The following is a 23,017-nucleotide window of genomic DNA, read 5'->3' as shown; positions in this document are numbered from 1 at the left end:
TAGTTAAAATCAACAAATACAACTGTGTATGTTGTAATTGAAATGCACTGTGCTTTAGTATATAGAAACTGTCATTCTTTTCTAATAAATATATTAAATATTCCTCATGCAATGTATGGGAAATTATGACAGGTTAAGTTTATATTATCTTATTTGAGGAGATAATTAATGTTTTAATTAAAAGTAGGTAGGTCCAAAATAAATATATGGTTTATAGTGTCAATTATTTCTCTTATTATCTCTGACAGCAGGAAGCCATCACTCTTGTTAGTATTCTTTCCACCCCCTCTTGGATGGATTGATATGATTTCAGTTGACTGGTTGCTATTGAAAAACTCAATGTTTTCCTTTGGTCGTGGGCTGAATAGCATTTTTAATAACATCAATGTCTGCTATAATATAAATCATGTTTGTGTGCAACCCTACTATAGAAGGCTTTTTATTTCTTCATTGGTTGACAATTTTTTCTCATTGATTTCTCCTGTTTTTCCCCCCTTTTCATTTTAAATGAACCCAGTCCCAACAACTAATTTACAATAGAAAATATAAAAAATCCAGGGCTTTAAAGAAATCACTTTTTAGGCAATGACAAACGTTAGTAAAATTACACATATATTTGTTTCTCTGACACTATGCATTTTTCAAGATATTAATGTCCACCACTGTATATTCTGTGTTTTCAGTAATGTGAACATTTTCATAGTCTGAAAAGAAGATTTACATTGTGATAGATTTCTTGAGCCTACTATAAAGGTTATGATGCTTTTGCATTCTCAAAAGTCACAGAATAAAAATCTGTTTAACCCAAGGACACTGATAATATATTTGCAACTATAATTAGAATAGGGTTTTCTGATTCAAGACTTACGTGAACAATCAGAAGTTTGCCAGTAATAATCAAGTGTTACATTACTTAGTGAAAGCCATGTTACAAATAATAAATGGTATTCTCTTAGGATTTTCAAAAAACAATATAATTTTTCCTCATTTCTTTCCTAAACCCATTAGATTCTCTTTAGCAGAGAGATAATTGGCAGAAATTTCCTAGAATTATTAAGAATTCAATAATGAAATTCTTAAGTTAACACATTTTCCCCAAATATCACTCTATAAATAATATGCCTATGATAATGGTGAAAATGGTGTGACATTTACAAAGATGAGCTTCAAACGTATTTGTTGTCAAAATATTTCAATCAAGGAGTATATGATGGCTGAGAAAAACTTGTATTTAATCTATCAACATTTTAGAATGGTTGTTATATGCCAGCACCATGCTTCCGGGGAACCAAACAGCACTAAGGCATAACTTCTATTCTTGAGAAGCTCAATCTCTCAGGGATAGCATCCATCACTTTTCAGAGCTGAGTTTTCTGTGAGGTGGTAAATTCTACAGTGAAGATACAAATTAAGTCAGGTAGAAGTGCAAGAGGTAGAAGGAACAAACTTGTGGGGAGCATGAATCCTGGCTTTCACTTTTCATGGTGTGGGTGTATGTGCACACATGTATGTGCAGGTGTTTATGTGCATCTGTGAGAGTTTGGTATGGGTGAGAGTCTGATGTGCATGAAGCGGTCATAAAGTAGAAGTCACTTAATGTGACTACTTAATATACATTTAGTGTATCTCAAATGATACAGTATCTATCCACAAATCTGAAATTAATAGTATACACAGTTGAAAACAATCATATAGATACTGCACACATGATCATGTAAAACATGATCAAATACTGAAAAATAAACAAAAATGCTTTCCACAAAGTTGACAAGAAATTTCAGTGGCAAATTAAGTATGTGTGTTTTGTAGAATCTTAAAATTACTAAGATTTGTATTTGCAGAATAACTAAATGTAATCCATTAGGCAAAAAATTATGAGAAGATAAATTTTCTCTTGGTCTTTTTTGCTCACAGAAGTCTACAGATATTACCAATAATTACTAAATAACTAATTATTAGGGATATGAAAAGAACCATAATTCATTTTTAAAGCCTCATGATCAATAGTAATGAAGTGCTTACTTTGTACATAGAACACAGGGCCTACCTACCATGAATGATTTTGACAGAACTGACACAGACAAGTGAAAATGATTCTTACCTCCTTGTTCACACAACTGCTGGGCTAAAGCATCTTTGAAAATAATCTGGCCCCTGTGTGTTGCTGTGGCCCTAGAAATGAATAGGAAAAGGTTAACTCAAGTTTGGTGACAACAATGTGTTTTTTAACTTTTTAAGAAACCTCATTTTTAAACATTATTGTGCGAATATGCTTTTTTTTAAAAAAATGAGTGCTTCTGAACAGTGATACAAATGAACAATAGAGTCAAGGCTTAAACTAAGGCACCTAGATTGAGAATTATCTTCCGGTGTTACTCTGTAAAGATACTGTAACATTTGTGAGTTTCTTCTGAAAATAACAAATGTGAGCAAATCCTGGATAGAAAAAAAAGTATGGAAAGGATGCTTACTAAAATTTCTTCTTCAGAAGACCTTGATATAAAATGTTTTATGGAGCAACAATGATATTAGCACTGGAGAAACATGCTCGATGTACTTTTTTTCCTGTAACAAAAGGTACCACAACACATAGAGATTTGAGACAGAGAATTACATTTTTAAAATGTGTTTTTTTAAAGACTATTTGGAGCTTTCATAATTATAAAATTTGTCATAATAAAATACAGCTTTTCCCCCCACTGGGTCCAATTCACCACTTGAAGGAGATGTGCATCTTTTACCTCCTCTAATCAGAGCTGTGCACATGGATTGGTGAAAAAATAACGTCCCTGCAGCAGATGTGTTATTCAATGGCGATAATAGGAACTGTCTTATTAAAGGAAGAATTATTTATGCTTTACGTTTGAAGTGTTTTTCCTTAAAAAGGATTTTTCTGGCATAAAATGTATTGTTTTGACAAATTTAAAACAGAAAATCAAGTCTCTAAGAAACTTGATTTTAGAAAATAAACCATACAAAATCTTTTCAATAACCCAAAAATAATTAACATTAAATCTCAACTTCAGCTCTAGCCAAAACCACCCTAGGATAAAAATAATTTGATTTTGCCATCAATTACTGAAGATGGATTATGTACGAGGCACTGTGCTAGGTCACTAGAGGGCAAAGTTTGACCTCTGCATTTCCCTCCATATGTGTACCCCACAGTCAATATCTTGCCCTTTAGGACCAAACAGGACCTCATGGCTCCCACCATTCCCCACTCTGGTCTCCATGTGGGTGTATCTTCCTCCTCCATGCTGCAGACCTGTCTGATTTCTGTTCCTCACTGAATTGTCACTAACACTAGAGTCAGTCCCCCAGGATCCAGCTCTTTGAAAATAATCTGATAAACTAAGGCATGCTCAAGTATAAACTGGTGATGTTGCTCCAAGCTAACATTTCATCAGTGACACTGAAGATATTATACTTTAACACACACACACACACACACACACACACACACAACGGCACAATAGTGAGAGTTTTGAATGGTGAAGGGAGATATCATTGGAGAGAACAATCACCAGGCTGCCTTCAACTCATACTATATGTGAAGTTTGTAGTTTGTAAGGGCTATCAGCCCTCGTTGTTGCATATTAAGCATTATGCAGATTACAGATACACATGCTACCACCTCTTCCTCTATATTCCCATACATTTACAGGTTTTCCTTTGCTTTAGCAAGCTGAAAATGAGGAAGACTACACACAGGGCCAATCCACGCTGTAAACATGATCTATAGATTTACTAATCATTCCAAGATTTTATGTCCAGAGGGAATATGGAAACTTGATTTACCTAAATACATTTCATTGTTCAAACTTCAATTAAGTCAAGAGTTTCTGAGTTCACATACACTTCTAAAATAACACAGAAATCATAAATGTAAAATCTATATTTGATATTTGCTTTGGAAGGAACATGTTTCCTGAAATCACTAACCACCAAGAAAAACTCTACAATGTACACTGTTTAAACAACTGTTCATTTTAGTTGTCTTCTGATTGTAAAGATATGATATCCCCATTGTAACATTTCTTGCTGGTACACCAATCAGTTCTCATCGTGCTGTTCTATGCTCCCCAGGAACATGATGAGGCCAAAGTACTTATATAAAGTTCATCCAACAGAGGCTTTGCCTTTTTTCTGGATATCAGAGATACTGAAATATCTGTCTTGTCCACGCTGCTTTCCCCATTACTCAGTTTCCTCAGATTAGAATTTGCATTCATGTTCTCACTTCTGCAACTTTGGTTCAGTGAATAAATTTCTGAGAAACTAGAGAATAATTGAAATTGAAGGAACTTTTACCATTTAGTCAAAATTTCTTGAGCAGTGGTACTCATTCTTTAAACAAGTATTATGTAATTGTAATATATGAAACAGAGGAGCTCTAACTTCGGAAGTTATTGGCTTCCCACTCCTCAACAGCATGTTCACCACCACCCATTCCCCAAAACTTCCCAGTGCACCTCTCTGGAACTCTTAGGGCTTTAAAGCAGCAGAGTTTAAAAACCACTGGTCTAGCCTAACTGCAATATATGGATCAGGAAACTGAGGCCCAGTGAGGACCTGCTGAAGGTCCCACAGCCCGTTCATGGCAGATAGGACCTGATTCTAGGTCTTATTCCAAGCCCTGGATTCTTCCCACTGCATCAGTAGTTTTTAAAATGCCCCACAGTGGTGCCTAGGAACCCACAGGAGTCAGAGGGCAGGGCAGCGGACAGTGCTCCAGGGACCGGCAACTCTACCAGAGCCCCTGGGCTTTATGTGTGCTAATAATTTACTGTTGGCTCAGCAGTTAGAAACTGGCCAGAGGAGCACACCAGGCTCTCAACGACATTATCTGAAGTCCTCTGAAGTAGTAATAGTGCTAATGCAATTGGTATATGCATATGTAAACCATATTGTAACACCTACAATGAATTGAAATTTATCTCCTGCTAGGTGCTGTTATAAGGGCTTTACATAAATGAACTCAATTAATCTTGACAACAACCCTATGAGGTACATACTATTATCCCCATTTCCTGGGACCCAGACCTATTGTGTGATTTACCTAATGTCACACAATTGGTGGTAAAGTCAGGATTCAAATCCAGACAGTCTGAGTATAGAATCCTTGCTTTGAACCATAACATCAAATTGTCATCGATCTTGTTCAAAGATTTGTTGGTAGTTTCAATCTCTTTTCAGAAGGAGTGACTGCTTTCTGGGCCTGATCTTTAAATTCATGCCTCCTCTGGCTTGTGCTCTCTCCTGCAACCTTCCAGTTCGAGCTAAGCCTTTTTATTTAAATCCTTTCAGACCAACAAGCTTCTTTTCTCTTTCCAAGTTGGAACCTTAGCCACTTGGCCAGCAGCTCCACAGCTTTGCCTTTAAAAATACCACTTCTCTGGATGGCTTTTCCTGTAGGGCTCTGGGAGTCCCTCAACTTCTAATTAACTCAATGCAGTTTCCTTTCAATTCTGTGTCACATTTCCTCCAACAGTCTCCAGGACCCCTCACATCTCTCCTGTTCTCTCCCAAATACAAAGCACCAGATGCCAACCTCAGCCACAGCACAGCCCGATACACATACGTGTATGACAGATAATCATCATGTGCATCACTTTCTTCACAAACCTTTAAATCCTTCAGGTAATATTTTAATATAAAAATGTCCAATCAGATAGTAGCTACATGGGTAGCAATTTTAAGGACTTGCATATTCCCCAGGGCCTGGCTGACGTCAATAATGGCAGCCAGCTTTGAATATATCTAGAGACATGAAATAATTCATGATGGCTTACTTACAGACTCCCAGCATTTCAAACCTTCTATAGAAATATGTGTATTTATATAAATATATGTAGTTACATAAATATACTTAAATACAATGCAGATGTATACTTTAAATAGATACACATTTAAGTATATATAAATAATTTGAATAAAAATACATTCATATATAAATAAATATACAAACATAAATATAAAAACATTTATGTCTATATGTGGGTAAAATTGCAAGCAAGCTCTCCCCTGCCCTTAGTCTATCTCCACATTGGTAGTGGTTTATAAGGGGTGAAGAGCAGTAGCCCATCTACACATGAATAAATGCTACAAGGGGCTGGGAAGGCAGCAAGCGCTGGGACCAGAGAGGATTTTTTTTGGTTCTTCAGAGCCAGGACAGGGAAACACATGGGTGAGTGGAGTATATTACTTCTTGTAGGCAATAAATGGGTTTCTCTCACTTATTTTTCCCTTTGACCTATTTTGGCTTCAAAGGTTTATCTGCCCAAGGCTGGGAACATATTTTTCCCCCGGAGTTACACTATACTTAAAAATTGCCAAAAGCACAGTAACTCAGATTTAAAAGATTAGAGGTCATATCCTCCAGTTTTTAATCCACAATATGTTTTTCTTTTCTTATAAAAATACACAGTTATGGAATACAGTGACAGGCCTTATTCATTTTCAGAAATATTTTCTGGAATTTATAGGTCTGTTTAGGGGGAGTTCTCTCAGATTTGTGGTGCTAATAACTATGTTGGTACTAGTTGAACTTAATTTTCCATAATTAACAGTAATTTTTCAGAAGAGTTTAGAAAATACCTTCGTTGTTCACTGTTCTGAGGAGTAGATGAAATTTCTGAAATGAGCTTCTAATAAGTATTTATCATCTCTTTGGGAGATGCATAGATTTCTAGAGCAAGTTTGACAACAGTAAGTAATTTTAAAATTCCTTCAGACTGTTATGATCTATCATTTGAAAAGCTGTAAAGATGCCTCCAAATGAAGAAAGTTCATTATGATCACTATATTTTGAACTTGAAACAGCCTTATTGTTATGAATATAAAATAACATGCTATATTCTAATTTTAACTGAGCTCCTAGAACAACTGTCTGCCCAAGCCATTTAAGAATTAGTGCATATTGTGGTGAGGCATGATGCTGAAGTTCACAGTCTCTGGAATCAGAAAGACGACCATTTGAACACACTGAGCTACCACTCCTGAGCTATCTGACTCTGCACAACTTCCTTCATCACTCTAGGCTGCAGATTCCCCATATGAAGAGAGGGATAATAATAACAATATTATTTAAAGATATTAATAATGTTTGCTCTTCAGAAATTTACAGTCTCTCTACCTAAGCAGATTGCAAGCTCTGGAGTAGAAGGAATAGCTAATTAAAACAACTATCCCCCACAAGGCATCTGTCATAATGACTTGAACATAAGGGAATCAAAACTATATTTTTCAGCTCACAGTTTGCTTCCAACATGCAATATTGCCAACCAGTCTCTAAAAAAAGGAATAAAAGGGGATTTTAATATAGTTGCTACAATGTCTACCTAAATGCATTGTTTTCTTATTTTATGAATCTATTTGCTCACAGATTAACCTAATGAATCATTTTTAAACCTAGGACAATGTGCTTTTCCTCTAGGGATGGGTTACGTTTCCCACTTTTCTCTGTTTTAACAATGAGATCTGTTATGTTACTGTACCTCCTCCATTCCAATTGGAAGGGCTTTTATTAATCAACAATCTGATGTTAATCTACTATAATATCAGCATACCTGTGCCAACCACCCTCCAGGAAATGTTACTAAATATGTGGAACATGGGAAAAAAGAGAGGTGGTCTGAGTTTGGTAAATTTTACCTTCAAAAGAATCAGTCACTTGCGAAGATTGTTGCCTCTTTTTATCAGCAAACTGCTATACTTTCTAATTAGGCTAGGGATACAATTTGATGGTTATTAAAACAAGAAAAAAATTCTAAATTTTTAAAAACATATGAAAAGGAGTCATGAATAATTTCCAGGAGAAATTACCTTTATATTAAACTCTCAACTTAGACTATGCCAAGGTCATTGCAAAATGGTAAACATCTGTGTATGTTTTTATAATGCTTTTGCTTTTCAAAGTTTTACTGCTCTCATTGTTTCTTTAATTACATATTTTATTCTTAAACCACAGCATTATTTTCCTTCTGTCAAATATATAAATATTTCCTCTGCCTCAAAACAATAAGTTTCAGCATTAATGTTCATTATCCAATAATCACAAAGTCTATGTGTTCTTAAAGATGACCAAGTATTTGACTCAAACCTGTTTTCTGATCAAGGTACAACTTTCATTATTAAGACAAAGAACATATAAATAAGTTCATTCAAATAGGGCCAGTAAGTTAATGGTTAATAGTAACTTGTTAAAAAAAGAAGTGATAAGGAGGAGCCAAGATGGTGGCATGAGTAGGGCAGCAGAAATCTCCTCCTAAAACCATATATATTTTTGAAAATACAACAAATACAACTATTCTGAAAAGAGAGACCAGTGGATACAGTACAACAGCAAGGCTACATTTACATCTGTGAGAACCCAGCGCCTCACAAAGGGGGTAAGATACAAGCCATGACCCTGCAGGAACCGAGTATTCCCCCTCACCCCAACTTCCCAGCGGGAGGAAAGGAGTTGGAGCAGGGAGGGAGTGAAAGCCCAGGACTGCTAAACAAACAGCTCTAGTAATCTGCACTGGGAGCGCAGGCACACAGTGCACGGTGTGCTGCATATTAGAGAAATGCAAAAGCAAAATCTGTGAGCAGGTCCTCGCAACCAGCTCCTCTGGGACAAAAGAAAAGTGAGTGCTTTTTGAAAGTCTTAAAGGGACAGGGACCTCACAGCTGGATGGAATCCCTGAAGCCTCACACGCTGATAAACAGCCTTCCAGTCGTTCCCTCTGCCAGTGTGGACCCCGACATAGTGGCCCAGTAGCCTGAGAGCGGCTGTGCACACCTGCGGCAGTGGTGGAGCAGCCCAGGAGTGGCCGCACCCTCAGCAGCTGGCAGGATCTCCTTCTGGCATGCAGCCACCCGGGCCAGACCCAAAGGCCGCCACCAGGGCACAGCTGCCCGGTGCAGGCAGAAGAAACTTGTGCAAGGTGTGAAGAGGCACTGCTATCACAGGAGAGAACACTCGGTGCACCTGCCACTCCCTGCAGGGCTCTGGGCTACCCTGACAGTGACCCCGCTGGTGGCAGCTTAGGGGATTAATTTGGAGGCTGGTCCAGGAGTGCGGGTAACTGACACAGGCAGCGGAGAAGGGCAAGGTGACCAGCAAACAGGAAAGGACTTTGTTCTCCCAGCTGACACACACACTACCTGCCTACAGTTACCTCTATCACCATGCAAAGGCAGAAGAATTTGGTCCAGTCGAGAATTACCCAGACAACCCCCAAGAGAGGGCCTGGGGAGATAGATATAACTAATCTTCCTGAAAAAGAAATCAAAATAAAGGTCATAACCATGCTGATGGACCTGCAGAGAAATATGCAAGAGCTAAAGGAGCAAGTAGGGAGGGAGAATACAGAAATAAAACAGTCTCTGGAAGGACTTAAGAGCACACTGGATGAGGTGCAAGAGGCCGTTAATGGAATAGAAATCAGAGAACAGGAATACAGAGAAGCTGAGGAAGAGAGAGATAAAAGGATCTCCAGGAATGAAGGAATATTAAGGGAACTGTATGACCAATCCACATGGAACAATATTCGCATTATAGGGGTACCAGATGAAGAAGAAGAGAGAAAAAGGGATAGAAAGTGTCTTTGAAGAAATAATTGCTGAAAACTTCCCCAAACTGGGGGAGGAAATAGCCTCTCAGACCACGGAGGCCAACAGATCTCCCAACACAAGGGACCCAAGGAGGACAACACCGAGACATATAATAATTAAAAATGGCAAAGATCAAAGACAAGGACAGAGTATTAAAGGCAGCCAGAGAGAGAAAAGGTCACTTACAAAGGAAAACAAATCAGGCTCTCATTAGACTTCTCAACAGAAACCTTACAGGCCAGAAGAGAATGGCATGATATATTTAATGTAATGAAACAGAAGGGCCTTGAATCAAGAATACTGTATCCAGCACAATCATCATTTAAATATGAAGGAGGGATTAAATAATTCCCAGACAAGCAAAAGTTGAGGGAATTTGCCTTTCACAAACGACTGCTATAGGATATTTAAAAAGGGACTGCTCTAGATGAAAGCACTCCTAAGGCTAAATAGATGTCACCAGAGAAAATAAAATCACAGCAAAGAAAGCAGACCAACCAAATACTAACTACAGGCAAAAAATAAAATCAACTACTTACAAAAGCAGTCAAAGGAAACACAAAAGAGTACAGAATAGAACACCTAACATGTAAAGAATGGAGCAGGAGGAATAAAAGGGAGAAAAATAAAGAATCATCAGACTGTGTTTGCAACAGCTGAATAAGAGAATTAAGTTAGATGGCAAAATAGTAAAGAAGCTACCCTTGAACCTTTGGTAACCACAAATCTAAAGCTTGCAATGGCAATAAGTACATATCTTTCAAAAATCAACCTAAATGTAAATGGACTGAATGCACCAATCAAAAGACACAGAGTAATAGAATGGATAAAAAAGCAAGACCCATCTATATGCTGCTTACAAGAGACTCACCTCAAACCCAAAGACATACACCGACTAAAAGTCAAGGGATGGAAAAAGATATTTCATGCAAAGAATAGGGAGATAAAAGCAGTTGTTGCAGTACTAGTATCAGACAAAATAGACTTCAAAAAAAAAGAAAGTAACAAGAGATAAAGAAGGACATTACATAATGATAAAGGGGTCAGTCCAACAAGAGGATATAACCATTATAAATATATATGCACCCAACACAGGAGCACCAGCATATGTGAAACAAATACTAACAGAACTAAAGGGGGAAATAGACTGCAATGCATTCATTCTAGGAGACTTCAACACACCACTCACTCCAAAGGACATATCTACCAGACAGAAAATAAATAAGGACACAGAGGCACTGAACAACACACTAGAACAGATGGACTTAACAGACATCTACAGAACACTACACCCAAAAGCAACAGGATACACATTCTTCTTAAGTGCACATGAACATTTTCCAGAATAGACCAACATACTAGGCCACAAAAAGAGCCGCAGTAAATTCCAAAAGATTGAACTTCTACCAACCAACTTCTCAGACCACGAAGGCATAAAACTAGAAATAAATTGTACAAATAAAGCAAAAAGGCTCCCAAACACATGGAGGCTTAACAACATGCTCCTAAATAATCAATGGATCAATGACCAAATTAAAACAGAGATCAAGCAATATATGGAGACAAATGAAAACAACAGCACAAAGCCCCAACTTCTGTGGGACGCAGTGAAGGCAGTTCTAACAGGAAAGTATATAGAAATCCAGGCCTATTTAAAGAAGGAACAACAATCCCAAATGAATAGTCTAAAGTCACAATTATTGAGACTGGAAAAAGAAGAACAAATGAGGCCCAAAGTCAGCAGAAGGAGGGACATAATAAAGATCACAGAAGAAATAAATAAAATTGAGATTAATAAAACAATAGAAAAAAATCAATGAAACCAAGAGCTGATTCTTTGAGAAAATAAACAAAATAGATAAGCCTCTAGCCAGATTTATTAAGAGAAAAAGGGAATCAACACACATCAACAGAATCAGAAATGAGAAAGGAAAAATCAAGACGGACCCCACAAAAATACAAAAAATGATTAGAGAATACTATGAAAATCTATATGCTAAAAAGCTGGAAAACCTAGAAGAAATGGACAACTTCCTGGAAAAATACAACCTTCCTAGACTGACCAAGGAAGAAACAGAAAATCTAAACAGACCAATTACCAGCAAAGAAATTGAATCAGTAATCAAAAAACTACCCAAGAACAAAACTCCTAGGCCAGAGGGATTCACCGCTGAATTTTATCAGACATATAGAGAAGACACAATACCGATTCTCCTTAAAGTTTTCCAAAAAATTCTATGAAGCCAACATCACCCTAATACCAAAACCAACTCATTCTATGAGCCAACATCACCCTAATACCAAAACCAGGCAAAGACCCCACCAAAAAGAAAACAACAGACCAATATCCCTGATGAATGTAGATGTAAAGATACTCAACAAAATATTAGCAAACCGAATTCAAAAATACATCAAGAGGATCATACACCATGATAAATATGGATTCATCTCAGGGATGCAAGGATGGTACAACATTCGAAAATCCATCAATATCATCCACTACATAAACAAAAAGAAGGACAGAAACTACATGATCATTTTCATAGAAGCTGAAAAAGAATTCAACAAAATTCAACATCCACTCATGATAAAAACTCTCAACAAAATGGGTATACAGAGCAAGTAACTCAACATAATAAATGCCATGTATGACAAACTCACAGCCAACATCATACTTAATAGCAAGAAGCTGAAAGCTTTTCCTTTAAGATCCGGAACAAGACAAGGATGCTCACTCTCCCCACTGTTATTCAAAATAGTACTGGAGGTCCTAGCCATAGCAATGAGGCAAAACAAAGAAATACAAGGAATCCAGATGGGTTAAGAAGAAGTCAAACTGTCACTATTTGCAGATGACAAGATACTGTAGATAAAAATCCCTAAAGGCTCCATTCCAAAACTACTAGATCTAATATCTCAATTCAGCAAAGTTACAGGATACAAAATTAATACACAGAAATCTGTTGCTTTCCTATACACTAACGATTAACTAACAGAAAGAGAAATCAGGAAAACAATTCCATTCCCAATTGCATCAAAAATACCTAGGAATAAACCTAATGAAGGAAGTGAAAGATGTATACCATGAAAACTACAAGACACTCTTAGGAGAAATTAAAGAGGACACTAACAAATGGAAACTCCTTCCATGACCTTGGCTAGGAAGAATTAATATAGTCAAAATTGCCATCCTGCCTAAAGCAATCTACAGATTCAATGCAATGCCTATCAAAATACCAACAACATTCTTCAACAAACTGGAACAAATAGTTTTAAAATTCATATGGAATCACCTAAGACCCAGAATAGCCAAAGCAATCCTGAGAAGGAAGAATGAAGCAGGGGGCATCTCGCTTCCCAACTTCGAGCTCTACTACAAAGCCACAGTAATCAAGACAATTTGGTACTGGCAGAAGAACAAAGCCACAGACCAGTGGAATAGAATAGAGAGTCCAGATATTAACCCAAACATATATGGTCAATTAACATATGATAAAGAAGCCATGGACATACAATGGGGAAATGACAGCCTCTTCAACAGCTGGTGTTGGCAAAACTGGACAGCTACATGAAAGAGAATGAAACTGGATCATTGTCTAACCCCATACACAAAAGTAAATTCGAAATGGATCAAAGACCTGAATGTAAGTCATGAAACCATAAAAGTCTTAGAAAAAAACATAGGCAAGAATCTTTTGGACATAAACATGAACAACTTCTTCATGAACATATCTCCCCAGGCAAGGGAAACAAAAGCAAAAATGTACAAGTGGGACTATATCAAGCTGAAAAGCTTCTGTACAGCAAAGGACACCACCAATAGAACAAAAAGGCATGCTACAATATGGGAGAATATATTCATAAATGACAGATCCAATAAAGGGTTGACATCCAAAATATATAACGAACTCATGCAACTCAACAAGCAAATAATCCAATTAAAAAATGGGCAGAGTCGCTGAACAGGCAGTTCTCCAAAGAAGAAATTCAGATGGTCAACAAATTCAGATGGAGCAACACGAAAAGATGCTCCACATTGCTAGTCATCAGAGAAATGCAAATTAAAACCACAATGAGATATCACCTCACACCAGTAAGGATCACCACCATCCAAAAGACAAACAACAACAAATGTTGGCGAGGTTGTGGAAAAAGGGGAACCCTCCTACACTGTGGGTGGGAATGTAAACTAGTTCAACCATGGTGGAAAGCAGTATGGAGGTTCCTCCAAAAGCTCAAAATAGAAATACCATTTGACCCAGGAATTCCACTCCTAGGAATTTACCCTAACAATGCAGCAATCAAGTATGATAAAGACCAGTGCACCCCTATGTTTATCGCAGCACTATTTACAATAGCCAAGAAATGGAAGCAACCTAAGTGTCCATCAGTAGATGAATGGATAAAGAAGATGTGGTACATATACACAATGGAATATTATTCAGCCATAAGAAAAAAACAAATCCTACCATTTGCAACAACATGGATGGAGCTGGAGGGTATTATGCTCAGTGAAATAAGCCAGGCAGATAAAGACAAGTACCAAATGATTTCACTCATATGTAGAGTATAAGAACAAAGAAAAAACTGAAGGAACAAAACAGCAGCAGAATCACAGAACCAAAGAATGGACTAACAGTTACCAAAGGGAAAGCGACTGGGGAGGATGGGTGGGAAGGGAGGGATAAGGGGGGAGGAAGAAATGGGGCATTACAATTAGCATGTATAATGTAGGGGGGGGCATGGAGAGGGCTGTGTAACACAGAGAAGACAAGTAGTGATTCTACAGCATCTAACTACACTGATGGAGAGTGACTGTAATGGGTTTTGTGGGGGGGACTTGGTGATGGATGGAGTCTAGTAAACATAATGTTCCTCATGTAATTGTAGGTTAATGATACCAAAACAAAAAGTGATAGAATATCTACAAGTTTCCATGATATAGGCACATGATTTACAATGTGAGCATGATACAGTTAAGTGAGCACATACACATAGGTATAGAAACATGCAAATGCAGTCTGCATCAATAGCAGTGCTTCTCAAAATAGCATGGCACATACATACTGTTGGCCATGGTGTACTAGAGGAAGTTTGTGCCAGCTCACATTAACAGTGAGCTTTTTTTTGTAACAGTATATTTTTGTTTTAATGTATAATTTAATATATGTGTGTGAGTATAAGTGGGTTCTCTATACAGACAGCATAGCTAAACATCTAATTTAGCTACATCCCCTAACTCATGTAAAAATACAAACTTTACCCTAGTTATTCAATTCAAAGAGTCATAGACTTTACCTCCTCATTCATCAGCAAATTCCATCAATTTTATTTATTAACTCTCACTGAGTCTTCGCTATCTCCACAGCCACTGTTTTCATTCAGGACTTAATAATTTGTCATCTGATAAACTACAACACTCTCTAGATTGAAGTTCTGCCAGACTCACCCCCATGCCAAACCAACATCCACATTGTGCCAATTTTCTTTTAAAAATTGTTTGAAATCCTTCTGTTGCCCTTTATCATTTAAAGTATTCTGTCAAATTCCTTAAAATGACCTAAAAGGTTATTTAGGATCTGGTCCCTGCCTACATGTCCTGCTTTCCCTCCCACCATATCCTGGAACTAAGCCATAGAGTAGTCCTCACAAGTTCCCAAAATGCATGCTTTCTTTCATGCCCCCAGGATTTTGCATGTCCTGACCCTGTGCATGGACATCTCTTGCCAAAACACTTTTATACATCCTCTAAAATTTATCCAAGTATCACTTTCTCTTATTAAGCCTTGTTAGGCCTCCCAGATAGACACCATCTCCAAGGATAGCACAGCCTATTTCTGTAGCTCTAACATAGGAAATTCCTAACATATGGTGACTCAATTTGTAGTCCATGCCTCACTTTTTGCAGTCATTCCTATCATAAAGTCACACAACGTGGTAAGTAACAAACTCATACTCATGACTGCCTAACAACCTTAACCAATGCAAAGTCAGTGTTGACAACTCCAAAATCTGCCAAGGCTAAGTCCCTGCAATCCGTAGTGAAATAGTTTATACTATGGGTAATTAATCAGGCTTAAAAAGCTTTGATTATCTGAGTGCACAGTAAGATGCTCTGAATCTATATTATCTCAGAACCTGGAAAGAATTTTGTCAAAGGCATTGTCTGTCTTTGAAATTTTAACAGCAAGCTCAGTTGAAAAGGATGCTTTTATCTCTTCAAGGAGGGAAGTCGTTGGCTAATAGGCAGTTTTCTGGGATGAGTTGTAAGCATTGATATAGAAAAATGAAATACTTTCCCAGAAAATTTCTTAGCAGAAATCATTGAGAAGGAAGATTATTGTTTATACCTGGACTTTGAATCTTCTTTAAAGAGTGAGGAAGGCATCACTGGAAAAGATGCCACGAATGGTCTTCCTTATCCAACATTCATCATTTAAGGATTTTCAGAGGCATTCTGCATATTGAATCAGTAATGGGAATTTTCCAAAGAAGTAACTCCAACTTTGAATGTAGTTTAAAGGTCCTTTGGCAAAAACCAATCAACAGACTAACCAATAAATAAGAAAAAGAGAAAAAGAAAAAAAGAAAAGAAAGAGGAAAGAGAAAAATGAGAAGAAGTCTGGGCTAGTATACAACAAGAAAAAAAGCCATTTTCTATACAATCATCATTAGGTTCAATCCATGCAGAAAAATCTCTCCCAAAAGGATATTTCAATAGAGATTACACACTCTTTGTATTTATACATAGTATTTTTAAGGGTATGCATTTGGGTTTTATTTCTAATCAATTTTTATAGCTTGAGTGTATGAAAAGAGATTTCAGGAATGGAAACACAATTAATAAATTCTGAGCTTGAATTGAGATAGTTGGACTTTAGACCAGGCCTATAACTATAGTTCCATTTCCTACTTTTTAAAATAGAAAAAATTTCCACAACAGTTTTATGTTTCTGATTGAGAGAATCTTACTATACATGCCAAAAGAAATTCACCAGCTTCCCAGAAGAGATGTGGGTTAAGAGCACCATTGCCTGAATATGTGGGAATTTGGTGATACAGAAATGGTCTATGTTCACCTTGGAGTTGTGTTCATCTGTGGTATTGTATGCACATGACCAAATGCAGTTGGAACTCTGATTCTCAAAGCGTTTTCAGTAACACTGCTATGTGATACTTCCTTGAAGTAAAGAATAATTGTTTTGATTCAAGATGGCAGCATGAGTGGTGAGACTGAGAACTCATCCCAAAACCACATATAGTATGAAAATATAGTTAATACAACTAACCCTAAAACAGCAACAGGAAAAGAGGATGCACCAGACTGCATACAGACCTCATGAAACAGGGTAACATAAAAAGGCCTTGATTCAGCAGGACCCAAGTCCTTCCCCCACCTCAGCTCACCAGCAGGAGGAAGAGAAATGGAGTGATGGAGGGGTGGAAGCCTAGAACTGCTGAAAACCCAGCTCTGGAGTTCTGACTTGGAACACAAACCTACATTGTGTGGTGCTCTGGAGGTTTGTGGGGTTGGGGAGCTGGGACAGGTGGAGTGCTTGAGAGACTGAAATTCTGGCTGTTTGTGGAGGAGGGGATCCACACCTGGCTGCTCTGGGACAATGGAAAGGCAGGCGGTCTGAGAGGCTTCCTAGCAGCGAGAGGGCTACTGAAGGGGCGGGGTTTGCATGGAGCTTGCTGCACGGGAGAAGGAATAGGGGGACAAGGTTGTGTGGGTGCACTCTGCCCAGCAGGTTGGGAACTTTGAGGAGCTTCAGGTGCTCCATTCCCCTGGCTGGCTACTCAGCTCCAAGGTCCCCACTGTGACATGCAGCCTGCTGCACCTTCTTCCTGGCCTGCGGGCACAGGCTCCCAAACCGGCAGTCACTGTGCTGGCATCAGGCCAGACAGATGGAGGCCAAGCCTATAACAGCTAGAGATGCAAAGCATAGAGCCTTATGTCTGGGTGCTCAGCCCACTGGCTCTGATACTGGAGACAGGCACTGCAGCCAGGAATCAGGAAACTGCTCTTTCCTCCCCCAGGCACCAGCGCTGCTCCCCTACAACCCCCAGCCTCACTCTAGGGGCTGAGCAGCTCCAGAGACTAGAGCTTCTGGGCAGGGTGCCACGTAGAAATATAAAATGTCAAAGGAACCTGGTTCAGAACAAAATCTCACAAACCCCAGAAAAAGGGCCAAATTAAACTGAATTCACCAATCTTCCTGAAAGAGAGTTAAAAATAAAAATCATAAAAATGCACAAGGAGGTACAGAAAAATATTCAAAAACTCAGGAATGAATTTAAGATAGAGATTCAATTATTGAGAAATTACATATCTGAAATAAAACATACAACGGAGGGATTTAAAAGCAGATTAAATGTAGTAGAAGAGATGGTAAATGGGATAGAAATTAGAGAAGAGGAATGCAAAGAAGCTGAGGCACAGAGAGAAAAAAGGATCTCCAGGAATGAAAGATTATTGAGAGAACTGTGTGACCAATCCAAATGGAAAAATATTTGCACTATAGGGGTATGAGAAGAAGAAGAGAGAGAGAGAAAAAGGGATAGAAAGTGTCACTGAGGAGGTAATTGCTGAAAACTTCCCCAATCTGGGGAAGGAGATAGTCCCTCAAGCCATGGAAGTGCACAGATCTCCCAACACAAGGGACCCAAGAAAGACAACACCAAGACATACAGTAATTAAAATGGCAAAGATCAAGGATAAAGACAGACTTTTAAAAGCAGCTAGACAGAGAAAAAAGATCACATACAAAGGAAAACCCATCAGGCTATCATCAGATTTCTCAACAGAAACCTTACAGGCCAGAAGGGAGTGGCATGATATATTTAATGCAATGAAGCAGAAGGGCCTCGGACCAAGAATACTCTACCCAACAAGGGGTAAATTCATTTAAATTTGAAGGAAGGATTAAACAACTTTCAGATAAGCAAAAGCTGAGAGAATTTATCTCCCACAAACCACCTCTACAGTGCATTTTGGAGGGACTGCTATAGGTGGAAGTATTCCTAAGGCTAAATAGATGTCACCAGGGGAAATAAAACCACAGCAAAGTAGAACAATTAATTACTAAGTAGATGCAAAATCAAATCAACTACCCTCAAAGTCAATCAAGGGATAGACAAAGAGTAAAGAATATGAAACCTAACATATAAAGAATGGAGGAGAAAGAAAAAGGAGAAAAAACAAAAGAACCTTTTGGTTGTGTTTGTAATAGCATAGGAAGTGAGTTAAATTAGACTGCTAGATAGTAAAGGAATTACCCTTGAACCTTTGATAACCACGAATCTAAAGCCTGCAATGGCAATAAGTACATACCTATCAATAATCACCCTAAATGTAAATAGTCTGAATGGGTGAATCAACAGACATAGAGTCACTGAATGGATAAAAAAACATGAACCGTCTATATGCTGCCTACAAGAGACTCACTTCAAACCCAAAGACATACACAGACTGAATGTAAAGGGACAGTAAAAGATATTTCATGCAACTAATAGGGAGAAAAAAGCAGGAGTTGCCATACTCATTTCAGACAAAACAGACTTCAAAATAAATAAAGTAACAAGAGACAAAGAAGGACATTGCATAATGATAAAGGGGTCAGTCTAACAAGAGGATATAACTATTATAAATATCTATGCACCCAACACAGGATCACCTACATATGTGAAACAAATACTAACAGAATTAAAAGGGGAAATAGAATGCAATGCATTTATTCTAGTAGATTTCAACACTCCACACATTCCAGAGGAGAGATCAATCAGACAGAAAATAAATAAGAAGACAGAGGCATTGAACAACACATTAGAGCAAAGGGACCTAACGGACATCTACAGAACACTTCATCCAAGAGCAACAGGATACATATTCTTCTCAAGTATACATGGAACATTTCAAGAATAGATCATGTACTAGGGCAAAAAAAAGAGTCTCAGTAAATTCAAAAAAGATTGAAATTGTATGAACCAGCTTCTCAGGTGACAAAGGGACAAAGGTATGAAACTACGAATAAATTACACAAAGAAAATGAAAAAGCCCACAAACATATGGAAGCTTAATAACATGCTCCTAAATAATCAATGGATCAATGACCAAATAAAAACAGAGATCAAGCAATATATGGAGACAAATGACAACAATAATTCAACACCGCAAAATCTCTGGGATGCAGCACAGGCCATGCTAAAGAGGGAAGTATATTGCAATACAGGCCTACCTCAGGAAAGAAGAACAATCCCAAATGAACAGTCTAAATTCACTATTAATGAAACTAGAAAAGGAAGAACAAATGAGGCCTAAGGTCAGTAGAAGGAGGGACATAATAAAGATTAGAGCAGAAATAAAGAAAATCGAAAAGAATAAAACAATAGAAAGAATCAATGAAAGCAGGAGCTGGTCCTTTGAGAAAGTAAACAAAATAAACAACCCCCTAGCCAGACTTATCAAGAAAAAAAGAGAGTCTATATACATAAACAGAATCAGAAATGAGAAAGGAAAAATCACTATAGACACCACAGAAATGCAAAGAATTATGAGAGAATACTATGAAAAATTATATGCTAACAAACTGGATAACCTAGAAGAAATGGACAACTTTCTAGAATAATACAACCTTCCAAGACTGACCCAGGAAGAAACACAAAATTTGAATAGACCAATCACCAGAAAGGAAATCGAATAGGTAATCAAAAACATACCTAAAAACAACATGCCTGAACACTGCTGAATTTTATAAAACATTTACTGAAGACTTAATACCTACCCTCCTTAAAGTTTTCCAAAAAGTAGAAGAGGAGGGAATACTCCCAAACTTATTCTATGAGGCCAACATCACTCTAATACCAAAACCAGGCAAAGACACCACAAAAGAAGAAAATTACAGACCAATATCCCTCAGGAACATAGATGCAAAAATACTCAACAAAATATTAGCAAACCAAATTCAAAAATACATCAAAAAGATCACCCATCATGACAAACTGGGATTCATCCCAGGGATGCAAGAATGGTACAACATTCGAAAATCAACCACATCAACAAAAAGAGGACAAAAACCACATGATCATCTCCATAGATGCTGAAAAAGCATTCGGCAAAATTCAACATCAATTTATGATAAAAACTCTCAAATAAATGGGTATAAAGGGCAAGTACCTCAACATAGTAAAGGCCATATATGACAAACCCACAGCCAACATTATACTTAACAGTGAGAAGCTGAAACCTTTTCCTTTAAGATCGGGAACAAGACAGGGATGCCCACTCTCCCCACTTGTATTCAGCATAGTTCTGGAGGTCCTAGCCATGGCAATCAGACAAAACAAAGAAATAAAAGGTATCCAGATTGGTAAGGAAGAAATCAAACTGTCCCTGTTTGCAGATGACATGATACTGTACATAAAAAACCCTAAAGAATACACTCCAAAACTACTAGATCTAATATCTGAACTCAGCAAAGTTGCAGGATACAAAATTAATACACAGAAATCTGTTGCATTCCTATACACTAACGATGAACTAGCCGAAAGAGAAATCAGGAAAACAATTCCATTTACAATTGCATCAAAAACAATAAAATACATGGGAATAAACCTAACCAAGGAAATGAAAGACCTATATTCTGAAAACTACAAGATCTTCATGAGAGTCCCGAAATTAAAGAAGACACCAATAAATGGAAACACATCCTGTGCCCATGGATAGGAAGAATTAATATATTGTCAAAATGGCCATCCTGCCTAAAGCAATCTACAGATTCAGTGAAATCCCTATCAAAATACCAACAGCATTCCTCAACGAACTAGAGCAAATAGTTCTAAAATTCATATGGAACCACAAAAGACCCCGAATAACAAAAGAAATCCTGAGAAGGAAGAATAAATTGGGGGGAATTAATCTCCCTGACTTCAAGCTCTACTTCAAAGCCACGGTAATCAAGACAATTTGGTACTGGCACAAGAACAGACACATAGACCAATGGAACAGACTAGAGAGCTCAGATATAAAATTAAGCATATATGGTCAATTAAGATATGATAAATAAGCCACAGATATACAATGGGGAATGACAGCCTCTTCAACAACTGGTGTTGGCAAAAATGGACAGCTACATGTAAGAGAATGAAACTGGATTATTGTCTAACCCCATACACAAAAGTAAACTCGAAATGGATCAAAGACCTGAATGTAAATAATGAAACCACAAAACTCTTAGAAAAAAACATAGGTAAAAATCTCTTGGACATAAACATGAACAACTTCTTCATGAACATATCTCCCCAGGCCAGGGAAACAAAAGCCAAAATGAACAAATGGGACTCTATAAAACTAAAAGGCTTCTGTATAGCAAAGGACACCATCAGTTGAACAAAAAGACATCCTACAGTATGAGAGGATATATTCGTAAATGACATATCCAATAAGGGGTTGACATACAAATTATATAAAGAGCTCACACACCCCAACAAACAAAAAGCAAATAAGACAATTAAAAAAATGGGCAGAGGAACTGAGCAGACAGTTCTCCAAAAAAGAAATACAGATGGCCAACAGACACATGAAAAGATGCTCCACATCGCTAATTATCAGAGAAATGCAAATTAAAACTACAATGAGGTATCACCTCACACCAGTAAGGATGGCTGCCATCCAAAAGACAGAGAACAACAAATGTTGGTGAGGCTGTGGAGAAAGGGGAACCCTCCTGCACTGCTGGTGGGAATGTAAGTTAGTTCAACCATTGTGGAAAGCAGTATGGAGGTACATCAAAATGCTCAAAACAGACCTACCATATGACCCAGGAATTGCACTCCTAGGAATTTACCCTAAGAATGCAGCAATCAAGTATGAGAAAGATCAGTGCACCCCTGTGTTTATCACAGCACTATTTACAATAGCCAAGAATTGGAAGCAACCTAAATGTCCATCAATAGATGAATGGATAAAGAAGATGTGGTTCATATACACAATGGAATACTACTCAGCCATAAGAAAAGGGCAAATCCTACCATTTGCAGCAACATGAATGGAACTGGAGGGTATTATGCTCAGTGAAACAAGCCAAGTGGAGAAAGAGAAATACCAAATGATTTCACTTATCTGTGGAATATAAGAACAAAGGAAAAACTGAAGGAACAAAACAGCACCAGAATCACAGAACTCAAGAATGGACTAACAGGTACCAAAGGGAAAGGGACTGGGGAGGATGGGTGGGTAGGGAGGGATAAGGGTGGGGAGAAGTAAGGGGGTATTAAGATTAGCATGCATGGGGGGGTAGGAGAAAGGGAGGGCTGTACAACGCAGAGAAGGCAAGTAGTGATTCTACAACATTTTGCTATGCTGATGGACAGTGACTGTAAAGGGGTTTATAGGGGGGACCTGGTATAGGGGAGA

The 23,017-nt window shown here is 37.8% G+C and overlaps 1 protein-coding gene across 2 annotated transcripts in view; it reads right to left on the bottom strand.

The window, feature by feature from the left end:
* Positions 1-23,017, bottom strand: part of RELN (reelin) — a 482,819-nt gene that overhangs the window by 280,381 nt on the left and 179,421 nt on the right. For both annotated transcript variants that reach the window (XM_057504425.1, XM_036892412.2), the window contains exon 4: positions 2,102-2,172. In XM_057504425.1, coding sequence (XP_057360408.1) covers positions 2,102-2,172 — 71 coding nt within the window. The remainder of the gene's footprint in view (positions 1-2,101; positions 2,173-23,017) is intronic.

The sequence above is a fragment of the Manis pentadactyla genome, chromosome 7 (genome assembly GCF_030020395.1).
Source record: "Manis pentadactyla isolate mManPen7 chromosome 7, mManPen7.hap1, whole genome shotgun sequence".
Classification (NCBI taxonomy): domain Eukaryota; kingdom Metazoa; phylum Chordata; class Mammalia; order Pholidota; family Manidae; genus Manis; species Manis pentadactyla.
Note: the sequence above shows the minus strand (reverse complement) of the source record. Positions and strands in the feature narration are given on the sequence as shown.